At 41.6% G+C, this 17,663-nt stretch overlaps 1 protein-coding gene across 1 annotated transcript in view; it reads right to left on the reverse strand.

Annotated features, from left to right (window-relative positions):
* Positions 1 to 17,663, reverse strand: part of LOC306876339 (titin-like) — a 143,366-nt gene that overhangs the window by 26,029 nt on the left and 99,674 nt on the right. Inside the window, exons 172-173 of the mRNA XM_079427428.1 lie at positions 17,314 to 17,616; positions 84 to 17,240 (exon numbers count right to left, since the gene is read on the reverse strand). Of these exons, the coding sequence (XP_079283554.1) occupies positions 84 to 17,240; positions 17,314 to 17,616 (17,460 nt within the window). The remainder of the gene's footprint in view (positions 1 to 83; positions 17,241 to 17,313; positions 17,617 to 17,663) is intronic.

Consider the following 17,663-nt stretch of genomic DNA (forward strand, 5'->3'; position numbering starts at 1 on the left):
ATTTAAAACACAAAATGAATAATGTTTTTCTGAAGCCTATTATTTTCTAATTTTCAGACAAATAACCATGGATATGATTGTACCTGTTATCTTGGTTCCGTCTTTAGTTTCAGCAGGGACTCCTATTCCAAACTCATTTTCTCCAGTGACTCTAAAGTAGTAGATCGCACCTTCTTGTAAGTCTTCAACCCTGTATATCAGACTGTGACAGTTGCTTGTTACGCATACCCAGGCCTTTTTGCTTGCTTCACGTTTCTCAACATGATAAGCCTTAACAGCATCTCCTCCATCATTCTCTGGAGGTTCCCAAGTAACTGTAGCAGAATCGTTTGTGACTTCAGTAATTTTCACACTAGTTGGTGGTCCAGGGGTATCAAGGACTTTGACCATCATTGGCAAAGATGCTGTTCCAACACCATTGTCCAAAGTAACAACGTATTGTCCAGAGTCATTTCGTGTTGCTTTCTCAATAGTAACAGATGTGCATGTTTCTGTTGTTTCTATGCTTGCCCTTGCTCTGAGATCGACATCCTCTTTATTCCATGTAACTGAAGGTACTGGCTTTCCTTTAAATGAAGACATCAAAGTAAATGAATTGCCATGCTTGACAATTAAAGTTTTTCGCATCTCAATGTCAATGTCAAATACAGGTTCCTCCTTTCTCTCCGTTGCTGACTGTGCCTCAGAGACAGGCGAATGTTCACTGACTCCAACTTTGTTGATTGCTTTAACAGCAAATACATACTCCACATCAGTTGTAAGACCAGAAACTGTGAATTCATTGCTTTTTGCCATTTGAATAGCCACAATCCATTCTTCATCCTCAGATTTCTTATATTCTACACTGTATCCAATGATCTGTGCACCACCATCAGATAATGGCTTTTTCCATGCAATAGTAATAGAATTCTTTGTATGATCCAGAATCTTAGGTTTAGTTGGTGGGGATGGTACCAAAAGTTCATCCTCTGCCCTTGCTGAAGGAGATGGGTCACTGGCTGGACTCAAGCCTGCTGAATTTTCAGCATAAACCCTAAACTCATACTCGCATCCTCTTCTTACTTTTGATATTACAGCTGTTAGGTCTTTCACAAGGTCCCTGTTCACACGGACCCAGTGAAGACCAGATTTCTCTCGCCTTTCAATTATATATCCAAGGATCTCGCTGCCTCCATCAGATGCAGGTTTTGCCCAAATTAGCCTCATTTCCTCACTGGTCACACTTGTAATTTCAACATTTGTTGGAGCTCCTGGGATAGTGTATGGTTCAGTAACCTTGACCATTTCACTTTCAAGGGCTTCACCAAGTCCAAACTTGTTGACAGCTAATACTCTGAATATGTACTCATTTCCTTTTAGGAGCTTAATGACCTTGAATGTTGTAGTTTTGACCTCTCCATGTACAAGTGTCCATGCCAATCGACTGGTCTCTCGTTTCTGAACAACATAATGTGTTATTTCAGAGCCACCAATTTCTTGTGGCGGTCCCCATGACAATCTGCACTCCTCTGCTGTGAGGCCTGTTACTGATAGTGGTCCTGCTGAAGGTCCTGGTTTATCCATAATAACACAGTTTACTGGTGTTGTGACAGTTCCTGCAACATTCTTTAAAGTCAAAGTGTATTGTCCAGAATCACTCCTTTTGCAGTCTTTAACAACTATCATAGTACTAGTATCTGTTCCAGTTATCTGAATTCTTGCCTTCTGTTCAATTTCATGTCCATCCTTTGACCAAGATGCAACTGGAAGAGGGCGCCCTGCAATGTCAGCATTAATCTTCAGGGTTTCCCCAGCTTTCACTACCACAACATCCTTGAACTTGACATCTATCATAATGCGTGGTGGATCTACATTATCTTTAACTGTAATAGGACCAGTGTTGTCGGATGGCTCACTGAATAGTCCAGCAGCATTCTTTGCGATAACACGGAAATCATATTTCTCATCCAATGTTAGGCTAGTAACATCAAAATAAGTCTCTACAACATTGGTAAAATTGCATCTTATCCAGCGACCCTCTGGGAGATCTCTACGTTCAATTATGTAGCCAGTAACTTTGGCTCCACCATCATACTCAGGCTTGGTCCAAGAAAGAGATACAGAGGATTTGGTAATGCTAGTTACCACAGGCTGACCAGGAGAATCACAGGGATCTCGTGCAGCTATGGGTTCACTGGCTTTGCTTGCTTTGCCAATTCCAGCAATATTTTCAGCATAGACACGGAATTCATACATCATACCTTCCTCAATACCAGTTACTTTGAATTCAGTATCCTTGATTATTGTCCTGTTCACCTTTGTCCAAAGAATACTGCTTCTCTCCTTGCGTTCTAAATGATAGCCAAGGACTGTGCTACCACCATCATTAACTGGCTCATTCCATGTGACGAGCATGAAAACCTTGGTGGCATGAGCAACACGAGGCGTAGAAGGTGGGCCAGGCTGTTTAAATGTGTACTCTGCTGTAATTCCAGGAGAGTCAATTGGCTTACCCTTTCCATAACGATTCACTGCATAGATGCGAAACTGGTACTCAGAACCCTGTGTCAATCGAGGTACTTTGACTGAGGTTCTGGCAACATTTGTTGAAACAATCTGCCACTCTGTTGTGTTAGTATCTCTCTTCTCAACAATGTAATTGTTTATGGAGCATCCACCATCATATTCTGGAGGGGCCCATGACAATGTAATACTGTCAGAAGTCACAGCATCAACCTTCACTGAAGCTGGTGGCCCAGGTTTATCAAGAACAACAATGCCAATGTCTGTGGACTTGGTGCCTGCTGTATTAGCAAGAGTGATTTCATATTTACCAACATGCTCAATAGCAGCTTCTTTGATGACGATTTTGCTTGACACCATTGTGTTGACAATTGAAAGAGAGGTTGTTTGTCTCAAAGGAAGGCCATCCTTCTTCCAAGAGACAACTGGCTTAGGCCTGCCTCTCACAGGGACTTCCACAGTAAGATCACCTCCAGCCTTAACATTGTATGTATTGAACAGCAGGTGAACAGAGGGTTCAATCTCAATATCTTTAGCTACAACAGGTACACCAAGTTCTTGAGGCTCACTCTTGCCCTTCTCATTCAATGCAATAACCCTGAATGAATATGTTTCACCAGGCGTGAGGTTGCTCACAGTAGCCTCTGGAACTTTAACTGTGCAGCTTACACCCCATTTGTCACTACTCTTGGGTTGCATCTCTAGATTGTAGCAGATGATTTTGCTCCCTCCATCGTGGACAGGCTTAACCCAAGTAAGTGTCACACTATTCTTTGTGACATCCAGAAGAGTTACTTTTCCTGGAGGCATAGGTACCTGTGCAACCTTAATAGGATTCTTTGTTTCTGCCATCACACCAAAGCCATACTCATTGACAGCACATGCACGGAAGTAGAAAATTCCTCCTTCCTGAAGTTCATCAACTTTAAAGGAAGTCTGTGTGCAGTTGCTTGTGACAGTTGTATAAGCTTTTCTTGTAGATTCTCGCTTCTCAACCACATAATTGGTTATTTTAGCCCCACCATCTGTAAGGGGTGGGTCCCAACAGAGAGTTACTGAATCTTTCTTTACATCTTTCACTTCAAACTTCTGAGGAGAACTTGGTGTATCAAGCACCCTCACATTCACAAATGCAGATTTTATTCCGCTCTTGTTCTCAAGAGTCAAGTTATATTTTCCACTGTCAAATCTATTGACATTGTCAATTACAAGCATGGTGTATGAACTGGTGGACTCAATCTGAGCACGCTCAGTTAGAGTCCCATCCTCCTTTTCCCATTTGATGGATGGCTCAGGTCGACCTCTAATTGTAATGAAAAGACGAAGGGATCCTCCTGCACGAACAGAGACAACTTTCCTGAGGTCAGCATCAAGTTCAATCTCAGGTGCGTCAATCTTTTCAGATGCAGTCACCGATCCATGAACATCAGCAGGCTCGCCAACTCCTTCAGAGTTAATTGCACAAACACGGAAGTTATATTCAGCATTTTCCTTCAGTTTTTCAACTGTGAGCCGTGTTGCTTGAATACCAGCTGGGGGTGTGCATATGATCCATTCCTCTGAAGAAACCTCTTTCATCTCAACAATATAACCTTTAATATATGCACCACCATCAGTAGCAGGTTTTCCCCAAGACAGAGAGACAGATGAGCTTGTGTGATCTGTCACTTTGGGATGATGAGGTGGACCTGGGGGAGTTGTGGCATTTATTGCTCTATAAAACAGAGATAGGTCACTAAATTCTCCCACACCAGCTTCATTTTCAGCAGACACACGGAACTCATAGAAATGTCCATCGGACAGACCAGTTACTTTGAAATGCAGATCGGCCAGCTTCTGTCGGTTGCATTTTGTCCACCTTACACCATCTTTGTCACGCTTCTCTAAGTGATAACACTTAATTTCTGCTCCACCATCACTCTCTGGCGCATTCCATGATAGAGTTATTGAATCCTTTGTTATCTCACTTGCTTCTGGTGTTGATGGCGCACTTGGTGGCTTGTATGGATTGCGGGCAATAATCGCCTCAGATTCTAGAGGTTCACCAATGCCATATTTGTTGACAGCCATAACTCTAAAGATGTACTCATCACCTGGCAGGAGCTTGGTCACTTTATAATTTACACTAGGTATGTTAGAATCAACAACACTCCATGATAGTCTGCTAGTTTCCCTTTTCTCAAGGATATAATGAGAAATATTAGCTCCACCATTCTGCAAGGGCTCAGACCAGGACAGATGACATTTGTCAGACATGATGCCAGTCACTCGTAGTGGTCCAGCTGGTGGACCTGGTCTGTCAAGAACTTTTACTGTTATTGGAATTGTTTTTGTTCCACCACTGTTACTTAATACAAGGTCATAGTGTCCACCATCCAATCTTGTACAATCTTTTATTGTAATAGAAGCATATTTTTGTGTACTTCTTACTTCAATACGCAATTTCTTATCCATTTCCTTTCCTTCTTTTAGCCACTGAATATCAGGTGTTGGTTTACCGTGTATATCTGCATCCAAAACTATGTTGTCTCCAGCATTGACAACAATGACATCCTTGTACTTGGGATCCATTGAAACACTAGGAGGTTCAATTTCATCTGTAGCAGTAATTGGTCCAGTGCTGTCTGAAGGCTCACTGAAGACACCCACTGCATTTCTTGCAATTACTCTAAATTCATATTGATTGTTTACCGTTAAGCCTGTGATTGTAAATTCAGTCTCAATTACATTGGTAAAATTTGCCCTCATCCATCGACCTTCAGGCAAATCTCTTCTCTCAACAATATATCCAGTTACTTTGCTGCCACCATCATATTGAGGCTTTGTCCACTGAATCTTAATGTGGTCCTTTGATATTGCAACAGCCTCAGGCGTTCCAGGTGGATCACATGGGTCACGGGCAACGAAACTCTCTGAAACTTTGCTTGCTCTGCCAATACCAACAATGTTTTCAGCATATACCCTGAATTCATAACCAATGCCTTCTTCAAGATTGCATATTTTGAAAACAGTATCAGTAATAAGTGTTTTGTTTAGTTTTGTCCATAGAATACTTGTTCTTTCTTTGCTCTCGAGGTGGTATCCAATCACTGAACTGCCACCATCAATGACTGGTTCATTCCACTCAATTATCATTTGATCCTTGGTGGCAGATTTCACATATGGAGTACCAGGTGGACCAGGTGGTTTGTAAGGATACTGCACAACAATGGACTTTGAATCCAAAGGAGCACCCTTACCGTATCTGTTCTCAGCAACGACTCTAAACTGATACTCAGCACCTTTTTTCAGCTTGGTAATTTTGAGGGATGTCCTGGCAACTGATCCAGCAACAACTTGCCAAGTAGTTTCAGTGGTATCTCGCTTTTCAACAATATAATGCTTTACTTGGCAGCCTCCTGTATACTCCGGAGGTTCCCATGAGATGGAAACGGAATTGTTGCTCACTTCATTCACTTTTATTGGTCCTGTGGGTGGACCAGGTTTATCCAGGATTATGATACTGATATCTTCTGTAACTGCACAAACACTGTTTGTTGCGGTAACTGTATACTTTCCAAAGTCATCTTTACAGGCTTCAGTAATCTGAAGGATTGTGGATGTTGGTGTGAAGGAAGTAGAGACTCTGGATGTTACTTTAAGTGACTGTCCATCCTTTGACCAAGTGATCTTTGGTTTTGGACGTCCAAAAATAGGTATTTCAAGTTTGAAATCCTTTCCAGATTTGACACTATATGTATTGAATTGCAATTTTAGACTTGGTTCAATTGTGAGGTCGTTGGCAATAACTGGAGCAGCAAGGGGCTTTGGCTCACTTTTACCTTTCTCATTGTATGCCAAAACACGGAACAAATATTCCTGACCGCCAGTCAGTCCAGTGACTGTTCCTTCACATGTTTTTACATTTGCTGCTACACCCCATTTGTCAGTTCCTTTTGGCTGCATTTCAATCAAGTAGCCCGCAATCCTACTACCGCCATCATGCTCTGGCTTTTCCCAGGCCAGAGATGCACTTACTTTTGTCACATCAGTCAGCATCACCTTTCCAACTGGCTGAGGTACTTCAGATGCCTTTGAAGCATTTTTTGTTTCAACCGGCAAACCAACACCATATTCATTTTCAGCCATAACTCTGAAATAATACATGGCCCCCTCTGCAAGATTTTCCACCTTATAAGTTGTTTTGCTGCACTTGGTTGTTATATTTGCATAAGCTTTTCTTGTGGATTCACGCTTGTCAACAATATAATTCTTGATCTTAGCACCTCCATCAATAATTGGTGGTTCCCAAACAAGTGTAACAGAGTCCTTCTTGATATCCTTAACTACGAGGTTTAGTGGTGCTCCAGGTGTATCTAACACTTTAACGGCCACAAATTCAGATACAGAGCCACTGCTGTTCTGTAGAGTCACAGTGTATTTTCCAGAGTCTCTTCTATCACAGGAGTCAATTGAAAGCTGGGTGAAGTTAAGACCCTTTTCAAGCACTGTTTTTTCTGACAGTACACCTTCGTCTTTAGTCCATTTGATATCTGGTATTGGTCTACCTCTGAATGGTACATTGATTCTTACTGATCCTCCTGCACGAACAACAATGCCTTTCCTTAGCTCTGAATCGAGGTGAATTTCAGGGGTCTCCAGCTTGTCCTCAGGCTTGGCAGTTCCTGGAATAACTGCAGGTTCTCCAACACCTAATTTATTGATGGCACATATTTGAATCTTATATTCTTGTTGTTCTGTTAGCTTAGTGATTTCAAATTTGTTGACACGTAAGCCAGTAGGGGGAGTGCACATAGTCCATTCTTCCTCTTCTGCTTTGCAGATCTCTACAATATATCCTTGAATTGCACATCCTCCATCATTAAGGGGTTTTCCCCATGCCACTGTAATTGACGTATTGGTGGTATCAACAACATGTACATGCATGGGAGGGCCAGGTTTGTATTTGGGATCACAAGCCTTGTAGTATGAAGTTGGCAAGCTTGGTTCTCCAGTTCCAGCTGCATTTTCAGCTGACACTCTGAATTCATACTCATGATCCTCAATTAGGCCATGCACTCTGAAGCATACATCAGTTACTTTTTGTCTGTTGCACCTTGTCCATCTAATTCCAGATCTGTCTCTCTTCTCAATGATGTAACCAAGAATTTCACTTCCACCATCAGTATATGGTGCACTCCAGCAAATAGTCATAGAGTCCTTTGCAATATTTGTTACCTCGATAATTTGTGGTGATCCAGGGTGACTAAATGGATCTTTCATTATTACGGATGGTGCTTCAATTGGCTCACCAACACCGTAACTGTTCGCAGCCATGACACGGAATATATATTCGTTACCTTCCAGGAGCTTTGTCACTTTGTATGTTGTAGTTTTGCAATCATTACAGACCACAGTCCAAGCAAGTCGACTTGTCTCACGTCTCTCAATAATGTAATGAGTGATAGTGTTTCCTCCATCATCTAGTGGAGCACGCCATATCAGTGTACATTTATCACTGGACACGCCTGTGACATAAAGAGGGCCTTCTGGTGGACCTGGTTTATCAAGTACTTTCACATGGAATTGAACGGTCTGAGATCCAGCAACATTAGTGAGCTGAAGAGTGTAGTTTCCACCATCTTGTCTGACTGCATCTTTTACTATAATCAATGCTCTGTTGTCAGTGTTCTTGATGTCACATCTAATTGTGTTTTCAAGCTCCTTGTCATTTTTAAACCACTGGATTGCAGGAAGTGGCTTACCATGAACATCAGCATCAAGTTTGAATGTATCTCCTGCATTCACAATCAGAGTCTGAGTGTATTCTGGATCAATAGAGAACTTTGGTGGCTCTACCTCATCCAATGCAGCAATAGGTCCACTGTTGTATGATGGTTTGCTGATAGTGCCAACTGCATTTTTTGCAATTACCCTGAAGTCATACTTGGCACCTTCTGTCAGCCCAGTGACAGTAAAACTGGTTTCAATAACATTTGTGAAACTTGCTTTCATCCAGCGTCCTTCAGGAAGATCACGTTTCTCAACAGTATAACCAGTGATAACACTTCCACCATCATACTCTGGCTTTAGCCACTCGATAGTTATTGAATTTTTAGTCACATGGACAGCTTCTGGGGTTCCAGGAGGATCACATTGATCACGAGCAACAAAGCCCTCTGAGATTTTGCTGCATCTTCCAATGCCAACGATATTTTCAGCATATACTCTAAACTCATATTCAACACCTTCCTCTAAAGGACTGGTTTTGAATCTTGTTTCTTGAATCAGTGTCTTATTTATCTTTGTCCAAAGAATGCTGTTTCTCTCCTTCCTTTCGAGATGATATCCTATAATTGCGCTGCCTCCATCTGAAACTGGCTCATTCCACTCAACAACCATATGGTCCTTAGATAGACATGACACAAATGGAGTTCCTGGTGGTCCTGGTTCTCTATATGGATACTGAGCAACAACACTTGAAGAGTCCAGAGCATAGCTCTTGCCATACCTGTTCTGAGCAATGATTCTGAATTGATATTCAGCACCGGTCTTCAGTCGTAAGACTTTAAGTGTTGTTCTTGCTAATGAAATTGCAACATTCTCCCATGTTGTAGAAGTTGTATCTCTCTTTTGCACAATATAATTTGAAATTGGGCAACCACCAGTATACTTTGGAGGATCCCAAGACAATGTAACACTTGAAACAGTTATCTCATCAAATCGCACAGGGCCAGTTGGTGGGCCAGGCTTATCAAGAGTGATGATTTCAATGGTTGCATCCTTTTGTCCAACAACATTGGACACGTTTATTCCATACATTCCACCATCTTCTCTTGCTGCTTCTTTGATGCTAAGAACAGTGCTGTGTGCTGTATTAGAAATGTTAACCCTTGTTGTGAACTTGAGGGCTGCACCATCCTTTGTCCATGTAACCTTTGGCTTTGGACGACCAGAAACTGGGATTTCAACCTGAAGGTCCTTTCCAACAAGAACACTGTAGTTGCTAAATACAGGTCTTACGTCAGGCCCAAAGACAAGGTCCTTTGCTTGCACAGGGACAGCAAGTGTTCTTGGGTCACTCTTTCCTTTTTCATTGATAGCAATTACTCTGAAAGTGTACTCTTCACCAGGGTTCAAATTACTGATTACAGCTTCCAGTGTTTTTACATTGGCACATCCAGACCATTTATCATTACCCTTGACCTGCATTTCAACAAGGTATTGAATAATTCTACTGCCACCATCGTGAATTGGCTTTTCCCAAGAAAGAGACACACTTGTTTTAGTAACATCTACAACACTTAATTTTCCAGGACATTGTGGCACCTCTGAAACCTTCAAAGGATCTATGATATCAGCAGGTAGCCCAATACCATGTTCATTTTCTGCAAGCACTCTAAAATAGTAACTACAGCCTTCTTGGAGTGGTTCAACTTTCCAAGAGAGTTTGTGGCAGTTTGTGACAACAGCAGAGAATGTTTTTCTTGTGCTCTCACGTTTTTCAACAATGTAATTTTTGATCTTTGCTCCACCATCTAAAATTGGAGGCTCCCATGTAAGAGTAACAGATTCTTTTGTAATTTCTTTAACTTTGAAGTTGAGAGGAGCGCTTGGTGTGTCAAGGACTTTCACAATAATTGTTTCAGATTTTGCACCAGCAGAGTTTTCTGCAGTTACAGTATATTTACCACTGTCTGCCCTATTGACTTTATCAATCACAAGAGAAGTGTGACTGCTGGTGGTCTCAGTCTGTGCTGTTTCCTTAATCTGTCCACCATCTTTTTCCCATTTGATTTGTGGTGTTGGTCTTCCTTTGAAAGGGACAAACATTCTAAGAGAACCTCCAGCTTTAATACGTACAAGCTTTCTAAATTCAGCATCAATATCAAGATCCGGTTCCTCAGTTTTGTCCTCTGGCAGTATGGTCCCTGCAACATCAGCATGCTCCCCAACACCAACCTTGTTAACTGCACAAACCCTGAATGTATATTGCTGCTTTTCTTTCAGATTTTCCACATTAAATCGTGTCAGTTTAACACCTGTTGGTGGAGTGCAGATTGTCCATTCATCTGCAGCTGCCTTTCCTTCTTCTCCTGGAGTCTGTATCTCCTCTATGGCTGCTTTTGTTTCACATGCTTCAACAATATATCCTTGGATCTCACAGCCACCATCATAAATAGGCTTTCCCCATGCAAGTACAACAGATGATTTGGTCATGTCTAACACTTTTGGATTATGTGGTGGACCAGGCTTGAATACAGGATCCAGGGCTTTATAGAATACAGTTGCAGAACTTGCCTCACTAACTCCAGCAGCATTCTCAGCAGAAACTCTGAATTCGTAGAGGTGGTTCTCCAGGAGTCCAGTAACTTTAAAAGTGATGTTAGTAACTGTTTTCATGTTGCATCTGGTCCATCTAATGCCTTCCTTGTCATGTTTCTCAATAATATATCCAGTGATAGGAGTACCTCCATCATTTGTTGGGGCCTCCCAGGTTATGACCATTGAATCTTTCTTGACATTAGAGACTTCCACTCCTTTTGGTGCATCAGGAGGTGTAAACGGATTCTTGATAACAACTGCACTTGATTGGAGGGGCTCACCAACACCAAATTTGTTTACTGGTAAAACTCTGAAAATATATTCATTTCCTTCTAATAGTTTCATTATTTTAAGGTTTACATCTTGGACTTTGGCTTCAACAACTGTCCAAAGTAGTCTGCTAGTCTCTCTTTTTTCAACAATATAATGAGTGATCTTGCTGCCACCGTCTTGTTTAGGTGGTTTCCAAGAAAGGCAGCATTGTTCACTGGTTACACCTGTAATAGAGATGGGTCCCTCTGGTGGCCCAGGCTTATCAAGGACACAAATATTGACTTGAACAGTCTTCTCGCCTCCTGGATTTTGCAACAGTAGAGTATATTGACCTCCATCAGCAAGTTTGGCCTCTTTTACAGTCAAACAGGTATAGCTATCGGTGCATTTAATTTCACGAGATATGGTGTTTCCAAGTTCCTGCTCACCCTTCATCCAACAGATTGATGGTGTTGGTTTTCCATGAATATCTGCATCAATCTTGAAGTTGTCCCCTGCATTTACAACAATTGTTTGTGTGTACTCTGGATCTATGCTGATACGTGGTGGTTCAATCTCATCCTTTGCCGCAATAGGTCCAGTACTATATGAAGGATCACTGAAAACTCCAGCAGCATTTCTTGCAATGACACGGAACTCATATTTCTCATCCTCAGTAAGACCTGTTGCAGTATACTCAGTCTCTATTATGTTGGTGAAGTTTACTTTCATCCAGCGTCCTGCAGGCAATTCCTTCTTTTCTACAATATATCCAGTGACTTTGCTTCCACCATCATACTCTGGCTTAGTCCATGCAATTGTAATAGAATTCTTTGTGATTCTAACTGCCTCTGGTGTTCCAGGAGGATCACAAGGATCTCTGGCAGTATAGCCCTCTGAGATCTTACTTGCCTTCCCAATGCCAACAATGTTTTCAGCATAAACTCTGAATTCATATTCCATGCCTTCATCAAGACCTGTCGTCTTGAAAGTTGTGTCTTGGATTATGCTTTTGTTTAGTTTCATCCAAAGAATGCTATTTCTCTCTTTTCGCTCAAGGTGATACCCTACAATTGTGCTTCCACCATCGATGACAGGTTCATTCCACACTATCACCATACTATCTTTTGTGGAAGATTGCAAGAAAGGTGTTCCAGGAGGGCCTGGTAGTTTGTACGGGTACTGTGCAACCACACATTCAGACAAAAGCAGAGGGCTTTTGCCATATCTGTTCTCTGATGCAATTCTGAATTGATATTCAGAGCCTGTCTTCAGTCTTCCTGCTTTAATTTGAGTTCTTGCTAGATTTGCTGCTACAATCTGCCAATTAGTTGTGGATGTGTCCCTCTTTTCTACTATATAGTTATTAATGGTGCAGCCTCCATCATACTCTGGTGGCTTCCAAGAAATGGTAACACTGTCAGATGTTACTTCATCTATTTTAACAGGGCCTGTTGGTGGACCAGGTTTGTCAAGAACAACAATTCTAATGTCTACTTTTGTCTCACCAGCTGTATTTGACAGTTTAATACTATACTGACCAACATCATCTCTACAGGCCTCTTTGATTACTAAATTCAGCTGTGTATCTGTAGAGGAAAAGTTAACTCTGGTTGTTCGTTTAAGTGGAACTGCTTCCTTTAGCCATGAAATGGTAGATTTGGGGCGAGCATTATATGGAATATCAATTGTCAAATCTTCTCCTGCCAGGACGCTGAATGTGGAGAACAACATCTTAACAGATGGAGCAATTACAAGGTCCTTGGCAATCACAGGTACACCAATTTGACGAGGATCACTGGTTCCCTTTTCATTCCTTGCAGAAACACGGAACATATACTCTTCACCAGGTACAAGCCCAGTAATAACTGCTTCAGGTACCTTGACAATCACAGCTTGTGTCCATTTTTCAATTCCTTTGCTCTGCATCTCTACAACATATGCAACCACTCTGCTTCCTCCATCATGTTCAGGCTTTTCCCATGATAATGTCACACTTGTCTTTGTGACATCCTGAAGTGTAATCTTGCCAGGGGGAAGTGGCTTCTCAGACACTTTAACGGATTCACCAGTCTCCATAGGGAGACCAATGCCATATTCATTTTCTGCCAGAACTCTGAAATAGTAGTTGCATCCTTCTTGGAGCTGGTCAACTGTGTAAGAAGTTTTGTGACAGTTGGCTTTTACTGTAGCATATGCCTTTCTTGTAGCCTCACGCTTCTCAACAATATAATTCTTAATTTGTGTGCCACCATCATTAAGTGGAGGATCCCAAACAAGTGAAACAGATTCTTTAGTGATCTGGCTTATTTTTAAGTTTTGTGGTGCTCCAGGTGTATCTAGAACTCTAACTATTACAGAGACCGTCTTTGTTCCAGAGCTGTTTTCTACAGTCAAATTGTATTTGCCACTGTCAAATCTATTCACATTGGCAATAACCAGTGATGTAAAAGATGAAGTTGTTTCAATTGTAGCTCTGTCTATAGGTTCATCATTCTCTCTTGACCATTTGACCTCTGGTGTTGGTCTACCTCTAATTGGCACAAAAAGTCTTAGTGTATTGCATGCTCTGATGTTCACAATCTTACGAAGTTCAGCATCAAGGTCAGCCTCTGGTGGTATGAGTCGTTCCTCTGCTTTAGGTGAACCTGGCACAGGTACTGCTTCTCCAATACCCTCGCAATTTACAGCTGACACATTAATTTTGTATTCCTGATTTTCTTTAAGATTTGTAATTGTAAATGATGTCCTCTTTACACCATCTTTAGGGGAGACAATTGTCCATTCTTCCTCTTCAGTTCCAGGGAGACAAGTCTCAAGAATATAGCCAGTAATTTCAGAACCACCATCATACACTGGTTTGTTCCATGCAAGCGTGATTGAAGAATTTGTTGTGTCCAGGATTCTTGGGTTGCCAGGGGGACCTGGTTTGAAAAGTGTATCTGTGGCCTTGACAAATGGTGATGAAGAACTTGGTTCACTTGTTCCTGCTGCATTTTCAGCAAAAACCCTGAACTCATATTCATGGCCTGGAACAAGAGCAGTAACCTTGAAATGCAAGTCAGTAACATTCCTCTTATTGCATTTTACCCAACGCAAACTAATCCTGTCTCTTTTCTCAATACGATAGTTGGTGATTTCACTTCCACCATTGCTAGCAGGTGCACCCCAACAGAGGACTGCTGAATCCTTAGTGACCGCTGTTATCTCAGGTGTTTGTGGAGGATCTGGTCGTACATATGGATTTTCTGCAATAGTTGCTTCAGACTCCAGAGGTTCTCCAACACCATACTTGTTAACAGCCATTACTCTGAAAATGTATTCATTTCCTTTGAGCAACTTTGTCACTTGGTACTGATTAACCAGCAATTCCGATGCCACATTTGTCCAAGCAAGTCTGCTTGACTCACGTTTTTCAATAATGTAATGTTCGATGTTTGCACCGCCATCATCTGCAGGTGGATTCCATGTTAGCACACATTTTTCAGCTGTAATATCAGAAACTGCCAAAGGTCCCTTAGGTGGTCCTGGTCTATCAAGAACCTTTACATTGAAAACATGCTTAGCAAAGCCACCAATATTTGTTGCTGTCAAAATTATTTCACCACCATCCCTTCTGACAGAATCCTTGTTGATCAAGACTGCTGTAAGTTCTGTCAATTTGATCTGTAGTTTGGATGTGTTTTCAACATCTTTTCCATCTTTTGTCCAAACCATTGATGGTAATGGCTGGCCTGCAACATCTGCTTCAAGTTTGAACACCTCTCCAGCTTTGACAAGGACAGTATCTTTAAATTTAGCATCAACCATAATCCTTGGTTCTTCAATGTCATCTTTGCAAATAATTGGATCTGATGGGTCTGATGGGTTACTAACAGCACCAGCTGAATTTCTTGCAAGTACACGGAATTCATAAGATTCATCTTGAGTTAGACCACTGATAGTGAATGTGGTTTCAATGATATTTGTAAAGTTAGCTCTTATCCAGCGCCCAGCTTGAAGATCTCTCTTTTCCACAGTATAGCCAGTAATCTTGAATCCACCATCATACTCTGGCTTTGTCCAGTGAATAGTGATGGCATTTTTGGACACATGGATTGGGACTGGTTGACCAGGTGGATCCACTGGATCAAGAGCAAGCATTGGTTCAGAAGCTTTGCTTGGTTTTCCAATTCCAGCTATGTTTTCAGCAATCACACGGAACTCATATGCCGAACCACCCTCTAGTCCTGTGGATTTGAACAGATTTCCGACCACAAGTGCCTTGCTATTTCTGTGCCAAATAATACTGCTCCTCTCTTTCCTTTCAACATGGTAACCAATGACCTCGCTTCCACCATCAGAAACAGGCTCATTCCAACCAATTGTCATTGTATCCTTAGTGAAAGTGACAACTTTGGGTGTTCCAGGTGGCCCAGGTACCTTAAATGGATATGCAGCAACCACTGCCTCTGATGTTAATGGAGGCCCTGTCCCATATCTGTTTTTGGCCTTGACACGGAATTGATATTCAGTTCCTGTTGTTAAACGAGTTGCTTTAAATGTTGTACGAATAATCAGTGAGGAGAGTTCTACCCATGTCTGGCTAGTAGTTTCCCTTATTTCTACTATATAGTTATTGATTGGTACACCTCCATCATTTTCAGGAGCTTCCCATGAGAACTCAATAAAAGTACGAGATATTTTGTCCAGTTTAATTGGTCCTTTTGGTGGTCCAGGCACATCATGCACTTTTACTGTGATGCTATCTGTAACCGAGCCAACGATGTTCTTTCCTGTCATTGAGTATATTCCACGGTCACTCCTTAAACATTCATTTATGATCAAGATAGTTGAGGTAGAGGTATTTTCAATCATTGTCCTTTGTGTTAATTTGATGGCTTGATTGTCTTTCTGCCAAGAAACTGTAGGCTTAGGACGTCCAGAAATGGGCACCTCAACCTTTATATCATCGCCAGCCTTGGCAATAACAGTCTTCTGACACACACCACGGAGATCAAATTCTGGTTCTGAACTTTGTTCTTTGATAACTACAGGCTTGCTTACACGAGGAGGACTTCGCCCAGAACTGTTCACTGCCATTATACGGAATATGTACTCTTCGTTTTCATTAAGATTTTTAACAGTAAAGTCCAAAGTTTTCACAGTTGTCACATGGGCCCACTGGTCTGTTCCTTTCTTTTGTGCTTCAATTACATACCCAGTAACCCTACTTCCACCATCATGTTTTGGTTTAGTCCATGCAAGACTAACGGAGTTCTTTGTGACATCAGTAAAAGTGACATTTTCTGGTGGAGTTGGTGCTTGAGATACTCTTATTGGGTCTGGGGTTTCAACTGCTTCACCAATGCCATACTCATTTTCAGCAGAAACTCTGAAATAATATTCCAAACCCTCTCCCAGATCAGAAACTTTGACGGCGCATGTATCACATTGTGTGATCACAGCAGCATATGCCTTGCGAGTAGACTCTCTTTTCTCAATAATATAATTAGTAATTTTAGCACCTCCATCAATAAGAGGCATTTCCCATTCCAATGTGATGCTCTCTTTGTCAATTGCTTTGGGTTTAAGATTAAGAGGAGGACCTGGAGAGTCCAAAACCCTTACAACCACAGAAGCAGTCTTCTTTCCAGCAGGATTCTCTAATGTTAAATCATATTTCCCTGCATCGCGTCTATTACAGTCAGGAATGACCAACAGGGTATAGGATTCCGTATTGTCGATGATTGCGTGAGTTTTCAATGGCGAGTCCTCTATTGTCCAAGTTACTGTAGGGGTTGGGCGTCCTTTAACAGGAATAAATATACGAATAGAGGCACCCGCCCTAACAACTAATGTTCTTCTGAGTTCTACATCTAGCTCTAAATCAGGGATTTCTTCACGTTCCACAATTTCAACAAGATCCTCTGTTTGTGCTGGTTCACTAACACCCATTGCATTCATTGCACAAATTCTGAAATGATACTTCACTCCAGCTTGTAAATTGGGGACAACAAATTCAGTGATCCTCAAAGGTGTAGCTGTATCTTTCACCCATTCTTCTTCTCCCTCCTTTTTGTGCTCAACAAGGTATCCTGTGACTTCCATGCCACCATCACTAAGTGGTTTGCCCCAGCGCAATTCAGCTGTGGTTTTTGTTGTGTCAGTGACTCTTGGGTTGACTGGAGGACTAGGTACATCTGAAAATTGTTAACATATATGTTAGGACCATCTTTGCGATCATATCAAATATTAAATAATCACTTTACTTACCTGCAACAAGCTTTGTCCTCACTGGCATTGAAGGTTCACTTGGCTCACCAAAACCAGCCTTATTCTCAGCAGTTACTCTGAATTCATATTCAACTCCCTCTTTTAGCCCTTTCACTTCAAAATGGAGTTCAGCAATTGTTTTCTTTGATGCTCGTGTCCATCTCATGCCCTTCTTTTCTTTCCTCTCAACCATGTAGCCTATTATATCACTTCCACCATCATCAGCTGGTCTTTTCCAAGCAATGGTAACAGAATTTCCTCCAACATTTTCAACTTCTGGTTTAGCTGGCGGACCAGGGGGACCTGAAATAAGTAGTATGTCTCTTGAGAATCTTATTGCATATACATAT

This window comes from Barbus barbus (assembly GCF_936440315.1).
Source record: "Barbus barbus genome assembly, chromosome: 10".
NCBI classification, from domain to species: Eukaryota; Metazoa; Chordata; class Actinopteri; order Cypriniformes; family Cyprinidae; genus Barbus; species Barbus barbus.